Source organism: Perognathus longimembris, chromosome 1 (genome assembly GCF_023159225.1).
Source record: "Perognathus longimembris pacificus isolate PPM17 chromosome 1, ASM2315922v1, whole genome shotgun sequence".
NCBI lineage: Eukaryota > Metazoa > Chordata > Mammalia > Rodentia > Heteromyidae > Perognathus > Perognathus longimembris.
In genome coordinates, this window is record NC_063161.1 from 27837033 (window position 1) to 27858150 (window position 21118).

Consider the following 21118-nt stretch of genomic DNA (forward strand, 5'->3'; position numbering starts at 1 on the left):
TGCTTCAGTGCTGTTTTCACTTTAGAAGTTTTCCTTGTTTGCATGTTGGGAGCTGCTGCTGGCCACGTACGGGTAATTCTTGTAGATGTACAAGCGTCACTGACAGGATCACTACCTGCCTCAAGTTCTACAGCTAATTAGCAAGTGAGGAAGAAATAAAATGTGCTCTTGTCTTGGTGTACTTCTTAGATCCTCATACAATGTAGATTTACTGGGAAAAAAGTTCACTGTATGAAAACGTACAACTCAGAAATTGTTTTGAGAATTATAGAATAAAAACAATTGAAGAGTATCTTCAAGGTACTTGAAAATTACTTGAAGGAAGCCTTCATTAAAATCTGTCAAGTAGAAGGTTATGAATATAGTGGAAAGTTACTACATCATTTTCATATGATGTTAAACAGAAAAGTTCAAAATAAATTAAACAACTGAAAATAACGAGTTTTTACTTGTGGTAGTCACCATGCTAATTTCAAATTAAATTTTTGTTATGGATGTTTGTAAGGCTAAACTGGAAAAAGAAATAATTTTTAAAGTTAGTGTCAATAAAAACATATAGCAAAAGATGGGTCAGTTCTAGATGCACAGGTAAAAAAAAATCCAAGACATAATAACAAAAGCGATGTTTCCTAGTCTTTCCAAAATCAGTTTAAAATGAAAAACAAGAAACGAAGTCAAGGTGAGCAAGGGTTATTAGGATGTGGGTAAGAAGAGAGACACTCCAAGAATAGTGACCTGATCAATGAAGCTCCTTAGAGCAACATACTCTGTAAATTTTATATCTATGGGATTTGGTTTTCAAAATTTTTTTCTTGGTTCTTTGAAGTTTATTTTACAGCAATTATTCTTATTTTATGACTATATTCTTTTGTTTTGCTAAGAAATATGAATGGCCATTTTATGTTATTTTGGGTATTTTCACTTCCTTGAAGTTGATTTTTATCATTTAAAACAAAATCTAACATTTGGTTTTTTAATTCTAGGTTTTCCTTTGTCATCTAATGATTCTTGGCAATTTGTTATTATTAAGATGGAGGTTCCATAAACCTTACTACAGATACTGAGCTTATTAATTATTATTATGAAATAATATTATTATTTAATAATATTAATAAATATTTAATAATATTAATAAATATTATTAAATAATAATATTATTAATAAAAAGTCTCATCATAAGCAGGGGAAGGATACATTTTCTCTACCAAGGGACATTTGGCTATTATAACAGCAGTTGAGGGAAATATAAAATGATCAATACACAGACATACAGGATCAGCCCAGCAGAATCACAGAGCTATGTACTAAATGGTTCTGATGGCAGACTGGACATTCTTTACCTATCAAAGAGGTATACTTTGTTTAAATATAAAACTTCTTGCTGTCAATATCTTTAAACATTTTTTTCTTAGAACGGTCAAATTCCTTTGAAAAGACTTAACTTCAGTTCCTTTCTAGGAGGGTATAAAACTATCAGTGTTCTAGTACAATGTAATTCCAAGAATGACTATCATTCTAACAGGATTCTGAGCAAGTTTCATTTATATATACAACAAAGAAACAAGGAAAATTTCCAGTAAAGTATTTAAAGTGGGGCTAAATTAGGGAAATTTTTGTTTGAACAAAAGTAGATTTCTAAATTATTTCTACACTTTATATCTGCCAGAAACATGAGAAATTGTATATGAAAAGCAAAGAAATAAGAGCTTTTAACTAACTCATTTATCTTGTGATTGAGCATTAAAATATTTATTCAACTACAGATCATTAAAATTTTTAGTGCATAAATATTAGGGGGGCATTGATACAAAGGCATGATGAGGACCGTGTACTCAACTGGCTTGCTTGATTGGTTGGAACTCTATCACTTGAGTCATACCTCCAGCCTAGATTTTAGTTCATTTAGAGATTGAGTCTCATGGGTTTTTAGCTCCAGGTTAGCTTTGAACCTTGATCCTCAGAATCATAACCTCTGAGTGGCTAGGAATATAAGTGTGAGCCACTGGTGCTCAGTTTAATCCAATGCTTTGATATACAAAAATGTATTGAAATGATAAACGATGGTAAGTAACTTAGTATATCCATAATAGTACATATAACTTTTTTCTCTGGCAAGAGCACAAAATAGTCTACTCTTACAAAATGTCCAGGACATAATGCAACAAATTAACTATAGTCCTATGCTGCAATTTAAGTCTCTTGATTTCTTCATCTATGTAAGTGCAATATTTTAAATTTCTCATGACAATAAAATCACTTGCAATGTTTAACTTCTTTTGCAAGCCAACATAGAATCAGGAACAAATAATACCATGGATTAAAATATCTTCAGTCCAAGGACACTTGTCAAATCAAGCACAGTAAAGTTTTTATTTAATTAGATAATGACTTTACATCCCAGGTATCTTTGTATTTTATTCCACTTTATAAACATACTAAGAGATTAAGTTACTTTTATTAAAAAAACACAAATACACTATAGGGTTATATATAATGTACTGAACTGATTTTGTGTTTTAAAATGTGGTAGTTAATCCATTTTATGTAGCAACTGGAGAATGATGTGTAAATACTAACTGTGACACTGCAGGAACAATGCATAATGTTTGAAGAGCATATCATTTTCTCTCCATTTATAATACACAAATTGTTAAAGATCTGTAAAATGTGGAGTTTGACATGTGAGAGTAACCAAAAATGAGAAATTTCAAAACATCTGAACACAGAATTTACTATTCAAAGGAAAATCAAAGAGTACCAAACAGGCTGACATTCTGGCATTACGACCACAGCACCATCTCTCTTCCTTCAAATAGCTGCACATTGGAAATCCCCACTTTTCTTGAGGACATTCTGCAGACAGAGAGAGTATGTATTATTTAAATAACATTCTTCCTCTTTCAGCTAAAGTAAATAATCTAATGAGAAAGCAAATCAGTCATTGAAAAAGTCAAACAGTAGTTAAATGTGGAAGTGGTGATCTGTAACAGTTTATTCCAGTTTGTTAACTGAAAACACTAGTTTTGTGAAAATAGTATTGGCTCATAACAGCTGCTTTGTGTTTAAGTTTTCAGGTCTGATTCCAACCAATTTGCCAAAATCATTTTTCTATGATTTACCAAGAGTAATGTAAAATGGCAAATAATCTTCATGTTTTGCATAACTATAGGAGGTAAGTAATGAGACATTGGACATTTACTGCCAACTTGACTTTGATTTTTAAAATGTGACTTATTAATATAGCATTTAGTAGTTTGCTATAGAACAGCATGAATTCATTGCTAACAATTTTAAAGCAACATTTTTTTCACTACTATGATCACTTTTAAGAAAAAAGAACAGCTGTATAGGCTCTTTTTCTTCATTGTTTTAATAGTTTCAACTGTAATTTGGCTCAATTATATTTTGATTCAAGTAATGACACCAGAAATCAATGTACCTACTGCCCAACTCACAAATATAACTCTCTGATGTTCTAACTTTTCATATGGAACCATTAGTTCTATGGAGTCTTTGAACAAAGAAAAAGAACAACTTTTATTTTAATTAAAGCCTAAAAAATTTGAATAACAATTATAAAAACTGATAGCATTAAAGGAAATTTGAGATAAACATACATTTCTATTAAGGTAAAACACAACTACAAACATGAAAACAAAAAAAATCTTTAAAAGAAAGTGCAACTGAGATAGACTCTATGAAATAAACTTTTGTACTATCAAGGATCAGATAGCATTTTTGTCTGTTTTTGGTAGAATTGGCTTCTTGAGACATACTCCCAGTCTTCCACAAGAGAACTTGTGCAAGTGTTTTCTTTCAGGTATTATTTGTGAAATATCCCACTGCTAATCAGACCAATATTCATATACATCCATATCTCTAGAATCAGAATAGAAATCATAATGTTAGTTTTTAGTATATTAATCTTGTGAGGAAATGTTGCTAATAATTTAAATCCATTAACTTATTTTAGTTCCTAGAGTAATTCTATGAACTAGGTATAGAATTATTCCCATATTTCAGATAGGGTATCTGAAGGCAGGTTAAGAAAATTGCCTAATTTCCAAATATAGTATATAGCAGACTTGGAATTTAAATCCAGGCAGTCTGACTCAAGAATCCAAAGTTTTAATTATCAAGCTATAAATTCACATTTATAAACAACCTCTTTTCCAATTATGGAGAGCTCATGGAAACCCTGAAGTCCATCCAAGTCATTTTTGGCCACATTTGGTTCTACAAAGAATTAGTTGTGTTTTATTGAAGGTTTTAGGATTTAAAAGAGACATGAACACTAAATGATAAGGTTATAATGAGCAGATCTTAGTGTAAAGAGAGAAAGAGCAGAGCAGCAGTGGGTTTGTTGCATTAACTATTTATGTGATATTTACATTATACCAGGTATCATAGGCCATAAAGAGATGATTTAAATTACAGGTATGATATACATAAACTATGATACTATGCTCATGTATATGAAGTACTTGAAAAATCCACAGATTTTGGAATTTGAAATTCTACAGCTAATCCTCTGCAGAAACAGAAGCCAAGGAACAACTGTATTAAGGGATGACTTAATGAAGCAAAAAACAAAACAATGAAGTACACAAATACTTAGGCTTCAAATAAGATACACTTTTCAAAAACAGATTATCTTACAATTTAAAACAATGTTTGTAACTCAACATTTTCTAATATCTAACCAAGTATTTACAAAGAGAAACAAGCAAATAATTTTGAAAAACACTAGAATAAACAGGTAGAAGTCAACTTACTGCTTGAACCAAATCTCAGTCTTAAAATACAACAAAAATGGATTTGTAATGAAAGGTATAATTCGTGATTACAATTACTCTGCAATTCACCATGAGCTGTGAAGAAAATAGCATGTCTACTTGCTGAAAATAGGTAGAGAGATCCTCTGGAATGATAGTCTAAAGAAAACTTGGGCAGAAAAATAAGGTAACTTAATATTACATGAAAAGAGCACAGAATTTCTGACAAATATGTTACATTAAAATAGATATTATTTAAAAGAAAAATCTAAAATGAGAAACCCATAGCCAAATTATTCTTGAATTCTTGACCCATAGAAACTAATAGAAATAACAAGCAACTATTGTGGCAATAAGCTGCAATAATTTGGGAGGTGATTTCTTACATAGCTTTAGATAACAAATGCCATCTCAAAGAAGCAACGAGCTGGAAGGAGGTAATTATTCCATGTAAGACATGTGAGAGAAAAATTTACTGCTCCAGAGATATGAGAAATTCCCTTTTGAAGGTAAGAGATAAGTGTTTGATCATACAAGAAAATGCAGGGCCTTTCCCAAAAAGACATTGTAGATACGTGCATAAAAACATTACCACCACAATGAAGGATGACATAAAGGTACCTAATCTGTTTGTGAGAGCCCCCATGTAAACCTTGCACAACAAAAGCTAACACAGAAGACAGTGATCTGTCTCCCCTGGCTCCATATAAAAAAAAACCCTCTACTAGCTGAAAGATTCTAAGACAATTTAAAGGAACTGCTAGGCTATGTGAAACCTTAACACTGGATATTTCAAGGTCATAAAATCATCTTGAAGTTTTCTAATAGGCATCATGATTCCTTCTGTGATTAATATTGTGGTGGCCTTACAGGATCTTCTAAAAATGAGTGCAAATAAATGACACAAAAGCAAGAAACTCTTAGCTAAACAAAGCCTTTCAGGTAGATTTAACTACCTTTGGAATCCATTTGATCGGATTATGGGTCTCCTGAAGAATGAAGCCTCCTGTACAGATCTCCCATAGTCAGTGTTCACTGTTCCTTCTACTACGTACCATTGTCTTCAAGTTGGGCACTATCACCCTTATCAGTGAACCTTGTTGTTTTCCTTCCTTTGCTATCTTCAAATAATTTTAGAATAGCCTTTTGTTTATTCTTCTACTTCTTAGTCATCTTTGAAGGTTTTTAGAAGCTTGTCAGTCTCTTAAATGTAGAGCTACAACTAGTTCCTTTATATTGAATTAATAATAGCACTATCCATCAAGCTGAACATGTCTTATAGTTAGAAACTTTATCCCCTCTTTAATTCCAAAATTCCCTTTGTTTTATTAGAAGTAAAGGTTTGAATTCAGAGCCTCACATTTGTTAGTCAGGAACTCTACTATTTGAGTCCTTCTAACCAGTTTAAATGTGTTTGCTGCTTTTTTCCCCCCTTAAAGCCTGTCTTATGTTAGTTTTATAGTCAACCCTTTATGAATTTCTATTTTGCTTTTACATTACTTTATATTCAAAGCAGAGATGATATTTCTTTTCCACTTTTTCTATGTAGATATGTTAATTTTTTGGTTTAGATTTAAGAAGTCTTGGCTACTTTTATTTATCATGAGTACAAGGAGAACATTTTTATGCTAAATAAACTAAATCTACATGAGCTTCAAAACCACTTTATATTAGTCACAAAAATAATGAGGTTCAAATTAAAGAAAAAAGAGAGTGAATTATTAAAGATGCCTTTCTAAAGACTATGAAGTAGGCAAAAAGAAATGCCCCAGGACAAACATAAGATTAGTGCCAACATTCTAGAAAATATACAGCTTACAGAAGATCAGATACAGCTGTCAGTGTGAGGTAATTGTACTAAGAATGCCAAGAAATCTGAGTTTATTCCATACAAATTGGCAAGACTTTATCTGTGATGCAGGTTCAGCTGAACAGTGAAAGTAATGTCACATTCTAACAAAAGCTTTCAATCTGCTGAATCTACAGGTTGACAGTAGTCTACTTACCTATTTCAGAATGAAGAGAATATCTAGACTTGTGGCCTCACAAAAACCCCTTTCAAGCTGAGATAATTCCTACAAGTTTCTCACTGACACGGTTAATAATTGAACTGGTTAATAATTGGTAATTTAAAAATGAATAAGGAAAATGACTTTAGTTTTTCCTTATTAAGATAGACAGTCTTCCTTGTTAAGAACAAGACATATTAAAACTCTGAGAAATGTTAACACCACTTATTCTATTATTGCCCTCATTCAGTCTTCAAAAAGTCACATTATCATCCAAATGCATAATCAGAGTAGAAAACTCAAAGTATTTGTTCATGCAAAGGCAATATAATTAAGAGAAATACACACAAAATTGAAGCCAAAAATGTGTCAATAGAAATGAGCCAGGTTCAGTTTAAGTAACATACATGTTTGAAAAGCTGTACTCAAGTGAGACAACAATATTAGTTCCCAAAGAGATAAATCATCTAATATAACCTTCTTGTTTCACTCATTTAAAGATACTCTACAATGTCTATCTGCTTTATCCATGGATACATCATTGTAGACACAGAATGAGGACTCTAGATAGTCAAAATATTTCTACTATAGTGTTTTTGCACTCCCATGGACATCACTCTCTATGCTTCCAAAACTCCTATGCCTAGCTAATATAACACTGTGGGGTGACATTAAGTGCTGCTGAGCAGTATGCGCTTTCTTTTCTCTTTCTAAAAATGTGGATTTTTAGAAGTCGTGTGGGTCTTACATTACACATAGAGCTTATCTTGAAATTTTTCAGTCTCTGCTCCCAGAGCCTGTGTTCACACACACACACAAAGTAAACCTGAAATTAAAATAAAGAAAAGAGAAGAAAAAGAAAGTAGCTACATCATCTAGGCTACGAAAGAAAGGAGAAATTAAAATAGGATACATGAACTAAAATCACAGCATTTAATAAAACCTTAATCTCCCAATAAAACATCTAAAATCTACATAAAACATACTTTACAGAATGGGAAAGTCCATGATACTCTTAATTAACCACCAAAAAGCCAGAAGTGGAACTCTGTCTTAAGTGATAGGGAACAAGCCTAGAGTGAAAAAGCTAAGCGACAGTGCCCAGGTCCTGAACTTAAGCCCCAGTACTGGTTTGAAAAAAAAAAAAAAGTGATAAAACTTTAACTTCAGAGAAAGTGAGGAAGACTAAGTATTTGGCATTCCCTCTTAAAATTCCTGTAGATGACACAAACTAAGTAACCCAGGCTAAAAAAATGCCACAAACAATCTTCTGGTAGGTAATAAATAAGCAAAGAAATTAACTTAAGAATCACTATATTACCTAGCATAGTAAAGGCAGAAGGCAAATATGAAGTCAGACTATGGACTTGCTAGGGCCACACCAGTGATATTAGGCTCTGAATATCTGCAGTGTTTGGGGTGGACTAATAATGCTAAAAGACTCCCTTGCCATACACAGGGAAAAGGTGAGGAAGAACAAGACCAAGCACTTGTACCTTCACAGAAGTTGCTTTTAATAAAGTTCACAACAGGGATTATGAAAGGCAAGGAAAAAAACTACCTGAGATTATAGGGTCTCTGTCTTTCACATCTCCTGCCACACTTCTAAATTACTGAAATAATCATTTAAACTTATAGTAAAAGTGAAGTTGCCATTCATCTCTCAAATGAAACCTCATTTAGAGAACTGATAGAATGCATTTTAACTCAATGTATGTAGTTATAAATCTGTTGGGCTAAGAAAATCATATAAAAATTTAAAAAGTATAACTTTTGTCTTTTGTTCAGTTTTAAGAGGCAAAATAAATAAATAAATAAATAAATAAATAAATAAATAAATAACTGGAACCACCTAGGAGACGTAATTCCCATGCCTGATCAATAAGAACTGTGGCTCGTATTGATTCCTAATTCATCTGCACTGCCATAATTTACAGTTATTTAGATACACTTACTTCTAGGGCCATAGAAGGGTTCAATCTCCCTGGTAACTGAGGCCTGAACATAATGTGATCAGTTGATATAATTGGCAGGGTTTCCTAAGGCTATTTCTACCTACATGAGAAAAATATCCATGTTATACTGAAATTTCACAAAAAAGTTTTCTCTCAATATTAAAAACGAAGAAATAATAGAAATATTTCTATTTCTATTCATGGAAGGGAAAGAAAAACAGGGTGTAAGATATCACAAGAAATGTACACACTGCCCTACTATGTAACTGTACCCTTTTTGCACAACACCATGTCAAAAAATTTGTGTTTAATTAATAAATAAATTACAAAAAAAGAGAAAGGATTGGCTAAATAAATTCTCTCAATCTTAAAAAAAAGAAATATTTCAACTTAATTATCATAATAATATTAAGATTAAACCACTGAAACACTAGTTAACCTTGGGAAAATGTATATTCCATAAAGCACTTTACTAAAACTATTTCTGGAATTTTTGTTCTCTTAGGGACTATTGGCTCATAACATAAAAATATTTAAAAGCAGTTTTTAAAACATATGGTATAAATTCAGTAATAATAATTCAGAGACTTTTGAGGCATTTTTGAAAACTCACATTCATGAGAGACCACCTCTATGGTTTACCACAATATTATTGGGTAAACATATTCATGCAAAAAGGTATTATTTACATAGTGAATATTATCATGATAAAGTAGTGTACATGCCAGAATCTTCAATTGTACTATACTAGAATATTAATAATGCAATTCTGCATTTCATCCCCAAAGGAACATTTCCACAATTTACACATACAAACAGATTTGTACATAAAGTGAGGATGAGAGGCAGGTACATAAGAGATGAAGTGAGGGACACATGACACATCTGATTTTTTACCATACACTAGTATTTGATATATAGCAGGATATATGACACAAAATGCCTTGTGCACATAAACTATTGCTCTTTAAGTGAGTTATTTTAATATACTAAGCAAACAAGCAGTCGTATACTTCTACTTTGGTAAAGAATACTAGAACCATATGGCATATACTATAAATACAAAGTAAGATTACATTCACATTTCATCAAGTAGAATATAGCTGTTAATTAGCCTGGAATCAACTTGGTTTTGCCATTATTCACCTGTGTGTTCTTTACTTTCCTATTCCCCTTCTCTGTGGAGGTATGTATGCCTCTTGCCTATCCCCACTTCTCTCCTCATACGTATACACTCTTATCTATATCTTATTCATCAATGTAGGTAATCTATCAAAATTCTAGTGGTACCGCCATAATTATCCCGAATTCTCCCTGCTTACTTTAGGCATTTATTTCCTTCAATTCGTTTGGTTTTAGCTGGGTCTGGTAGTATAACCCTGTAATCCCAGCATACTGAGAAGATGAAGCAGAGAATCTTGAGTTATAGATCTTGTCTCACAAAACAAAAACCAACACACACATAGAAAAAGAATTTGTCTAGCTTCCATTCAACATCCCATATTTACCATCTAGTTTCCTATCCTCTCAGATCTGTGTTTGGTTTTCCAAAGTCTTCATCTAAGATCTTACTACACAGGACTTTGTTGTGGGTTAATGACACTAGTTTTATGCATGTTGACTTTGTTATATCCTGCTCAGCTCTTGTGAGTTAAAATTTTGATTTGTACCTGCAAATGATCTGAATAGAGAGCCACTTAAGTCTGTAGACAAGTAAAGTTGAAGTTAGTAATATGTATTATTTTTGACATATTTCTAGAAATCTTTCTCTACAATTCTGAGATTTCTTAAAAAAATAAGAAATATACTATTTCCAATTATGTTGTTCAGTAGGCTTATCTATAGAGCTTCTTATAGATACTAATATTCTATTTTTACACCTAGAAATTATAATTGAGAAGCCACAATTCTGAAGCATACTAAATATGTCAACTTTGATTTGACTGGGCAACTGGGGTTAGGAAATACTCCATAAAAACTGCAAGGGCAGTTATTCCTTATACATAAGATAAAGTACTAAAAATGAAGATGGGGGCTGGGGATATGGCCTAGTGGCAAGAGTGCCTGCCTCGGATACACGAGGCCCTAGGTTCGATTCCCCAGCACCACATATACAGAAAACTGCCAGAAGCGGTGCTGTGGCTCAAGCGGCAGAGTGCTAGCCTTGAGCGAGAAGAAGCCAGGGACAGTGCTCAGGCCCTGAGTCCAAGGCCCAGGACTGGCAAAAAAAAAAAAAAAAAAAATGAAGATGGATTATCACTAAAAGTGATCAAGTTAGCTTTTGAGATCAATATGGGTGTCCAGAATTAAGCAAAACAGCAACATAAACCATAAACTATTCCTACCACTTACTTTTCCATACTTTCCTACTACATTTTGGTTTTCCAACTCTTTTCTTAACCTCCAAAGTTTCTGAGTATTCCATGTTGCATATATCTCAACTCATTTCATGTGTTGCTTAGTCCTTTTTCTTCCTTCTCATGCTTTGCTTTTCTGACAACTCATATCCCCAGCTTTCTGTTCATTTCAGATATGTGTATATATGCATGTGTATATGTACACATATATGTATATACATATATATGTACATATATGTACATATATATACATATATGTACATATATACATATACATATATGTGTACATATACACATGCATATATACACATACACACAGATATATGAAGATATTATCATTTGCTGTACCATTGGAGCATAGAATTTTCTACTTAATAGTATCAGTGATTAGTAAATGCATGTTTTTAACATGAATGCCTTACCATGGATTGACAGAGCTTATTGGAAAAGAAAAGAAAATGAGTTACTAGTAAAGTATTTCTGGTTCTCTGAACCAAGGGCTTCTAGAAAAAATTCTTTGAGGGTGAAGGTGGTATTTCATACATTGTTAGATCACCACCACTTAAAATAGAGTGGAGCACAGATGGCACTTAATAAATGCTTGTTAAATTGAACTCTACTTGTCATCTATTTGAGTTTTTTACCTCTTCTGAAAGCATTTATCTTTTTTTATGAGGCCCTTCACAATTTCCTTTTATTATACACAAAGTGCCAAGTACAGAGGACTAGAAATAGTAGCTCTCCAAAAAACATTTGTTCACTTCAATCAGGTACCCTATTACCTACCTGAATGCAGCTGCCACAGAAGGCAACACAGATACATTCCCCCTATTTTTAGCCACTTGTTTTCAATAATCGATTCAACACACATTACATAAACATTCATCTACATTATTACATTTAAATTAAAGTGCTTAGTTCTGACAATAAGACTATGTCTAAGCTCTAATGGCTAATCAATCTGATAGTGTTTTCCTTGACATGAAAGAAAGTAACCAAGTATGTGTGTAAACTAATCATTGTCATTCCTTTGTGCTCTTCAAGTGCTGTTTCATCTAACAAACTCTGCTCAAATTTGTTTTAATTAATGTACATGGTCAATGAATGTGCCTAATGTAACAACAATTGATTAGAAAAGGTACCTCAATAATGATATAAAATGAACTGGCAAAGGAGTAACTAGCCAATACTTTCTTTTCAATCCTGGCAAGAAGCTTCTGTAAATCTCTTTATATAAGCAGGATTGGAAAATCACAAAGTAGGTGAAAAACTGTTACTTCCGGTTCCCAAAAGTAGTGATGTTCACCTTAATCAGACTGTTTTTATATACTTAACAAAAACCAGAGAAGAAATAGAATTACTAATAACTTACAATTTCTAACTTAAATATACATTAGGCAATAAACATCTCAAGTCAGTTAGGACCATTCTAGGGATGACTTCAGAGGTAGAGAAAGGTGGTTGTAGAGAAAACAATTGGTAGAGAATAGAATACACTGACAAAAGGAGAGAAAAATTCTATACTTGGTGGGGAAGTACTGAGACCTGATGGTACAAATCAATAGCTGCTAGAGACTAGCAGGACCAGAAATGACAATCTTAAAAGAGTTATAGCCTTGGAAAAAGAATGTATCTTCAGGGTTAATGATTATGTGAAGGAAAGAAGCAAGCAGCTGAAATTAAAGGTAATAAATATTATCTTTAAATTTACAGATCTACCTCTGTCGCCATACTGGGCCAATTATTTTTAAATTTTTCATTGTCCTATCTTAGGACTGGGAGCTCTCAGAACCAAATAATACACCCTAAGCCAATGCCTTCCTACAAAAAAATCTGTGTTATTATTGATTAGAAAATCTTGTAAGCAAAAGGCCCTGAGTTCAAATCCCAGTAACAAAAGATGAAGACAAATATGAAGTTTCTATATTCTTTTCAGACTTTTCTCCTGAGCAGATTTTGACCTGTGATCCTCAGATCTCAGCTTCCAAAGTAACTAAGATTACTGGCATGAATTATTAGTAGTCAGCTAAATGTTATCTTAATGTTAAGTCAAATTACAATAATATCCAAAAGAAAAAAAAAGAGAAACAGAAAACAGCAATTATTAATCAAATAAAAATTTTAACACATGGAAGGCTTTATACCTTTGGGTTGGTCTTCAAACTCTTCAGATAAGAGGTGGTAGCAGCAACCCACACTACAAACTCCTTTGACTTCAGACTTGGAAGTAAATATCCGCAGAGTATTTGGAGCAAGATCACCACAGGTATGCAAACCCACCATTAAACAATCCTTATAAAAAAAAAAGTAAACTTTGGTTACCAAAAGGAGGGTTAAAAACTGAGCAAGACACACTGGCTTATACCTGTAATTTCTCAATTATTTTACAACAATATTGGAGCAACAACAAATAGGTAGTTTAAACCAAGGCTCAAAGGTATGTGGAATGTACTACTAGGCTAAACCTGTGATGTAAGATAATTATATCCTATTTTGACTACACTAGCCAAATTTTTACTGATAAGCATCTTTGGATTGCTTATAAAAATTTACATCGCTATAAAGATATGTGCTTCAAACACCAAAAAGTTTAGGTTTCCATCATTTCAAATATAGCAATATAAAATTCAGTATAATTTTTTTTGTCTATGACTAAAGGTATGGCTCAAGTTGTAGAGCATAAATATAGCAAAACATAGGTTCCTGTTGTATAGAAAATATTGGTGCCTGTGTTCAAAACCAGTACTGAAAAAAAAAGTCCTATATTTTAAATGTGTTTTATGGAAATATATTTGTAAGAAAAGTTTCTCCTAAGTATGAAAAACTTAAATACAGGTACACATATATAATGGGCACAGATGCATACATGAACAGAATTTTACTCAATCTACAAATCATTAAAAATTGTCATGTCTTACATGAATAATAGAAATTTAAAGGAGTAAAAGGGTCTTTTCATATTTGTTTTCATTTACCATTAGGAACTGAAGATTTTTTTCTTTTTGGTGGTCATGGGGCTTGGACTGAAGGAGCCCTTTTGCTCAGGGCTAGTGAGCTACCACTTTGAGCCACAGCTCCACTTGTGGTTTTCTGGTAGTTAATTGGAGATCAGTCTCATGGATTTTTGGGCCTGTCTGGCTTTGAACCCTGATCTTCAGATCTCAGCCTCACAAGTAGCTAAGATTACAGGCATATGCCACCAGTGCCTGGTGGAACCGAAGATTTATAGGGAAATCATCCTTTCCATTTTACAGATGACACCCTCAAGACTAGGTAGTCCCAAAGTCACAGCACGTGACAGATCTTGATTGTTCATAGCACTCCGTTATTTTATTATTTTTTTTTTGTGTGGCCAGTCCTGGGCCTTGAACTCAGGGCCTGAGCTGTCCCTGGCTTCTTTTTGCTCAAGGCTAGCACTCTGCCACTTGAGCCACAGCGCCACTTTTGGCCATTTTCTGTATATGTGGTGCTGGGGAATCGAAGCCAGGGCCTCATGTATACAAGGCAAGCACTCTTGCCACTAGGCCATATCCCCAGCCCCAGGACTCTGTTATTTTAAAAACCAAACCATCATGTCCCTAAAATGCTATAGTTGTTGCATCCTATTCGGTACTGACTAAATCAATTTTTAATGTATAGTGGTGATATATGAGGTTAATGGATATCAAAGAACAAATTATTAATAAACCCAATTGTATAAATTATATTACAATCTTTAAGAACATAGTTTTGGGAGACACACAGCCAGGATTTAAATATCATTTCAGGCACATGTGTGATTTCACAGATTTGCATTAATTTTTCTTATCTATAAAAATTCCTTATTGACAAAATTGGGATAACAGTATTTTAACTCTGCACTTAATGCCTACACATGATTTGTACAATCTCTAGCACACCATACTGAATTTTTATAATTCACTAGATGTTTTCCAATTATTTTGGCATTATTTATGTTACTTTGAAAATTCAAATTAAGAGAAGTATTAATTAACTTATGACTCATGTATATTTTTATAACCATATTCAGGTATACATGAAATTGTTTAAGTATTATTTAAAATACTATGAAAAATGTTCCATCTGCCCATGTAATCTAGACAACAGGCAGACTTAAGATGTAATCTTTCTAAGAAAAACAATTGTCTCTGTAGGTGGTGATATAATATTCATTTGTTGTAACTAATATTCTCTTTAAAGCAATTTGTGCAGGGCTATATAAGTACCTTGTCCTTGATAATTAGCATTTTGGAAATGATAATATTAGGAAAACAACCACATCAAACAGACTGAAAGGTCATCACTAAGCTCAGAAGATCTTGGAATAGAATTTTAACAATGTTTTAATGACAGATGGAGTAAATTTATCTTATTGATAATTTTGGTTCTAGTTATTGTATTTGATTTGAGAGAACTGAAATAAATGAAAGAATATATTATTCTAGAAAATGTTATTAGACTTTGACAGTTGTGACTACAGTGAAAACCTGTTTAGGATTTATTTTCTTAAATCTTTAGATTATTGTAATAAAATAAGATTGCACTACTATGGTAACTATTCAAATTAAATTCTGTTTACAATAGCTTAATAAAAAGAATCAAAAGAAAAATCACCTCCAGATCTTTAATAATGTCATGTAGTTCTGAATCAGCTGTGATAAAAGAGGTTAAAGGTGAATATATACATGGTTCATTTGATTTTGAAGTCATTTTCCTTCTTGCTTTATGTGCTTCAGACATTTCTCTGTTGGGTATCTGTAATGAAGAATTTGGCTCTATGGCATTGATAGGCAAAAGGTCTATGAGAGGAAAGTCATTTTCAAAACTCAAATTTTCTTCTTCATGTGGTTGAACCTGTAGGTTTTCCATTTGTTTTCTAAAGTTAGATATTACAGAGCTCGAATAATCTGTCAAAATATCTGAAGTAGCTATCATTTCTTGGTTCCTAGGGCTGCTGTCAAACACTTCTTCTATGTCTACTTTATGTTTAATCTCAGTTTTTACTTTTCTTTCCTTTGTCATTCTTAGTGCCAGTTCATTGACATCTATCCTTGATTGAGTATGATAATGTTTCCAATGTTTCTTCAATTTCCTGTTTCTCTCCTTAGCTCCATGAGTGTTGGTATTTGAAGAATCAACTCCATAAACTTTTAAGCCATACTTCAAGGACAGAAAGGAGCTTAGGTAGCCTTTACCAGAACCCAAATCAATTACCTGAAGTAAGAAAAACAAAATGATAAGATTTTAGTAGTCTAGACTTAAAAAAAATCAAGGAAACAAATTGGCTGTATCTTTTTCATAATATGTTTTGTTGTTATTTTAATGCTTTTATTTCTATTTAAAAACACTCATCACTTTTATTCAGCATTTCCCAGAAGGTTCTCAATGTAAAATTTTTATAGTTTTAAATAATGATATGCATCATACTAAGGAAATATTAGGCTCAATGATATGATGGTAATTTTCTTTAAATTGACATAAAAACAATTCTAATAAAGATACTACAAGAGCTGTCTAAAGAAACTAACAAGTGATATTATAATTTATTTGGGAAGGCAAGTAAATAAAAGTTACAACGTCAATTTTGAAAACAATGTTGAAGGATATTACTGATCGTCTGTCTATCTATCTTTCTAGAGGGAGCGAATGAGCAAGCATAGTCATCTATTTATCTTCAAAATGTTCATGAGTCTGAGTGAATCTCTGAGACTTTAACGTCAAATAAAAATTACATGAGAGAAAATCCTTCATTGTCTCCATAGATGTTCTTGTAGGGTATGAAGAATTTCTATTTGTAAAGGCCAGGAGGGTAATAATTATTTTTATTTTAAACCTATTGTCAGGCATCAGTGTCTTACATAAAGTTCTATTTCAAAACAAGTCAGAAACTATAAAAGAATTCAAATCTGAAAAACACATTTTGTGTTATTATAATGAGGCAAGTAACTCAGGCCACAGTTTCTATTCATTCTAAAAAAAAAATAAAATCTGTGGCAAAGCATTAATAGACATTACTTGTTTTTACCTTCAACTTGTTATACAGTATACTGGTAAATGAAAACATATGTTTAAAAAATCTGATGTTTAAAAGATGGTACTGTCAGCCAGTCCTACAGATTCTTTACATGTGGTTTTGACCAAACATAGTAAAATACATATTTCTTTAAATAAAAAGAAATTTATAATGAAAATTTAAAAAATTCTTGCACATGCACTACATAGCTCAGTTGATGCAGAGAAGCTTTCAGTCCAGCCTGCATTGTTATTAGTTGCGGACTTTAGGTGTGTGCATGTGGTATATATACCAATAATGGGACTTAAACTCAGGGCTTTGTGATTTCTTGCTTGGCTTTTACATTCACAACTCAAGCTTTTATCACTTGAGCCATGCATCCAGTCCAGCATTTTGCTGGTTAATTGGAGGTGGAGTTTCACAAATTTTTCTGCTTTAACCTCCATACCTCAATCCTCAGATCTCAATCTCCTGAGCAGCTAGGTTTTGAGGCACAAGTCACTGGTGTAAACAGTTATCAGTTGTGTCTAAATCATGCAATCTGCTGAATGTTGCTCTGCTCTCAAATTTGTGAAAATATCCCCCCTAAGAAAGCAATCAGTCCCCTACAAACAAAGTAAAAGTTAATGTGCTTAATTTTAGTGATAAAGTAATAATTTCAAGTGGCATATCTTTAGAAGTGGGATGGCACTATGGAAGAAGTAACCAAGCACCTGTAGTTCAGTACTGAACGCTATGCCTCCTGAGCATTCATGGTCTTTCCTTAATGGTGTCCTTCAAATCATATAACCACAGGTACCAAGTGCACACTTGGCATCTGGGTATTACTTAAAGACATTTTAAAAGCTTGATAATGACAGCAGAGAATGAAATTTGAGTGGTAGAAAAAAAAGTCAATATTTTAGTATCTAAAAATATAGTGGAAATATTCTTACCTGCTTTAAACCATAGTAATCAGCAATACTGAAAATTAGCTCTGACATTGCCTGAACTTCATGAGATTTCTTCATATTCATAAACTCGTTTGGTGTAATATTTTTACCTGAATGAAAATACAACAAAATATATATATATACTGCTATTAAAGCAAAATTTAATATGCATTATTAGTTAATGTGCATGTTTTTTTGAGATTCAATAGGAAAACAATGTAGAGATTCTAATAGGTTGTCCAAGGGGACAGATGTCTATTAGTTTAGTTGCTAGGACTCAAATTTAAATTAGTAAAAAAATGAAAATTTTAGAAAAATAATGAAAGATTATTAAACTATCTCAACATGGAAAGTCATTAACAATGAAGAATAAAGCTGTTAAAGTGCTGGGAGCTGGTGGCTCATGCCTATAATCCTAATTACTTAGGAGGCTACGATCTGAGGATAGTGGTTCAAAGCTAGTCCAGGCAGGAAAGTCTATGGGATTCTTATTTCCAATTAACCATTAGAAAACCAGAAATAGCACTGTGGTTCAAGTAGTAGAGAGCTAGCCTTTAGCACAAAGAGGCTTAGGGACGGCACTTTAGCCCTGAGTTCAAGCCCCAGGATCGGGAGGGGGGGAATAAAGGGGGAGTTGTTCAAGAATATTACTAAAGAAACATTTTTCCTCAAAAGGAAATTTTAATACCGCAAAGGGAAAAGATATTTAAGGTATTTCTGACATATACAGTCACAAAAACAAAACAAAGTCCTACATATAAAACTTTACTCAATAGTAATGGTTACAAAAAAATGCTATTCTGTATTGTCCAATTTAGCAGCAACTAGCCACCACTGGTGAGTACCTGTTTAACTGTACTGAGAAAGACAGTTACATAGAAAGCATTTCTATCATTGCAGAATATTCAGTAAGACAGCACTTTAAAGTATGTATTATAATAGTTAAAATATAATGAACAAGGAACATAAGATATTCCGCATCATCCAATATGTGGAAGTTGGCTAGTGGGAAACTGAAATGTAGGGCTGGAATGGTTATTACAGCACAATAGCATTTACATGACAGCATTGCAGAATGTCTGGGTACAGAATTAATCTAGCATCATATATTGGGAAATAAGGAAGACTTCCTTGATATTTTTTGAGGGACATGGTCACTTTAAGCCATGGTTTCTGTTCGTAGGTTTAGATTTACAATGGACACAATGGCATTCTGATGGCAGATACCAGGTTGGCAAAAAAGTGGCAGTTTTGTTAAAAATAACTAGATAAGAAATAATACTAAAGGAATTGACTCGAGGTGAAAACCTCCCATCATAATAAAGAATTCTGTTGGTTCTACTTTTACCAAGTGATCGATTATGAAGTGAGAAATTGTAATCAATATAAGAGACAGAATAACATGTGCTTCCTGGTAAGATACAAGAAAAAGATATCAAATACATAATATTTGTGTAAAAAATTATAATCTGAATATTATCACAGGGAAATAATCACACAAACTTGACCTATATACATATCAGTATACCACTGTGAATAAAAGAAAAGGCTGGAATGCTTCAGGAATTAAGAAATTAAACATTACACCTCAATGTCATGTATGGGCCTCAAATGACTATAATATATATGTATATATATGTGTATATTATATATATACCAGGTATATATCCATATATATGCACACTATATCTGCTATATATTACTATATATGGTATATATATCTATATATACTATATAGTATAGTATACATATAGCATATAGCATATGAATAGTACATATATACTATATATATCTGGTATATATATGTGTGTGTGTGTCTGTGTGTGTATATCTCTAACTCTATCTATCTATATATATTATCTATCTATCTATCTATCTATCTATCTATCTATCTATCTATCTATGTCAGTCCTGGGGCTTGAAGTCTGGGCCAGAGCACTGCCTCACCTCTAGCTTCCTTTTGCTGAAGGCTAGCACTCTACCCCTTAAGCCACCGCATCACTTCCAGCCTTTTCTGTTTATGTGGTGCTGAGGAATTGAACCCAGGGCTTCATGCATGCTAGGCAAGCACTTTACCGCTAAGCCACATTCCCAATCTGACTATAAAATATTTTTAAAACTTAGAAATATTGCAAGTGTGTAAAGTTTTAACAAATAGTGGATCTAAGTGAAATGCATGTTGTGTTCTTTGAAATTGCTGCTGCTGTTTTTTGTTTGACTGTTTTTGACACAGGATGTAGACGTAGCCCAGCATATGCAACCTTTCATAGTATATTCTTTACCTTTTCATTTGCCTGTCTATTTACAATTAATATAACTTTTGATACTGCTGAGTTTTAATCTTTGATGCAATTTGTTATAAAAATTGTGCCCTTCCTTCTTTATTTCTGATGTATTTCTTCTCCATACCTCCATCTGAACATGTTCTCAAATTTCTTTCAAAAGGACCAGTTACCAAGACCATTAGCCCAATCCAACAAATATTTAATATTTGAAATTTGTAGTAGCTCATTGTAACATGTTTGAGGGTCAGGAGCTATCTGAAATAAAGACAGTGTGAACTGACTCAAGAAAAATGCAAACATCTGTAAGTTGTCCTTAGTATGATAAAAATAAAACTACTCTTCTAGGTAACAAGCTAGTTTATAAGGGATTATAAAAGGCATACATATATGAACATATATACATATACATACAAGGTATGTACTTTTACACTGAAACACACATACCAATATTCTGATGCTTACTTCCTTGAAGGGCTATAAGCAATTGTTCAAAAGGAGTACATATTCCTAGGTTTTGTACAGAATAGTATTTTGCAGCTAGAGTGAAGGCTTCCACATTTAGTAGTTTCTGTGAAGTCTCACAAAATATTTTGGGTAAATTGGTAATACCTAAAAAGTTAAAATAGAAAAAAGAAACATTAGCAATAATTAAGTAATAGCTAAGCTATTTCTTTGCATCATGGAGTTTTCTGGCTAATTATGATAGAAAAACCCTGCCTCTTCTGGGGAATATGCCTAGGCTCAGGGACAACTTTCTTCCATCGGGTTACCCTCTCCAAGGTATGTCAGTTT

The 21118-nt window shown here is 32.7% G+C and overlaps 1 protein-coding gene across 4 annotated transcripts in view; it reads right to left on the reverse strand.

Annotated features, from left to right (window-relative positions):
- The window catches only part of Mettl25 (methyltransferase like 25), a 45590-nt gene that overhangs the window by 17474 nt on the left and 6998 nt on the right, over positions 1-21118 (reverse strand). For all 4 annotated transcript variants that reach the window (XM_048358682.1, XM_048358688.1, XM_048358700.1 and 1 more), the window contains 5 exons: positions 20771-20935; positions 18045-18151; positions 15711-16310; positions 13241-13388; positions 2759-2853 (listed from right to left, as the gene is read on the reverse strand). In XM_048358682.1, coding sequence (XP_048214639.1) covers positions 2759-2853; positions 13241-13388; positions 15711-16310; positions 18045-18151; positions 20771-20935 — 1115 coding nt within the window. The remainder of the gene's footprint in view (positions 1-2758; positions 2854-13240; positions 13389-15710; positions 16311-18044; positions 18152-20770; positions 20936-21118) is intronic.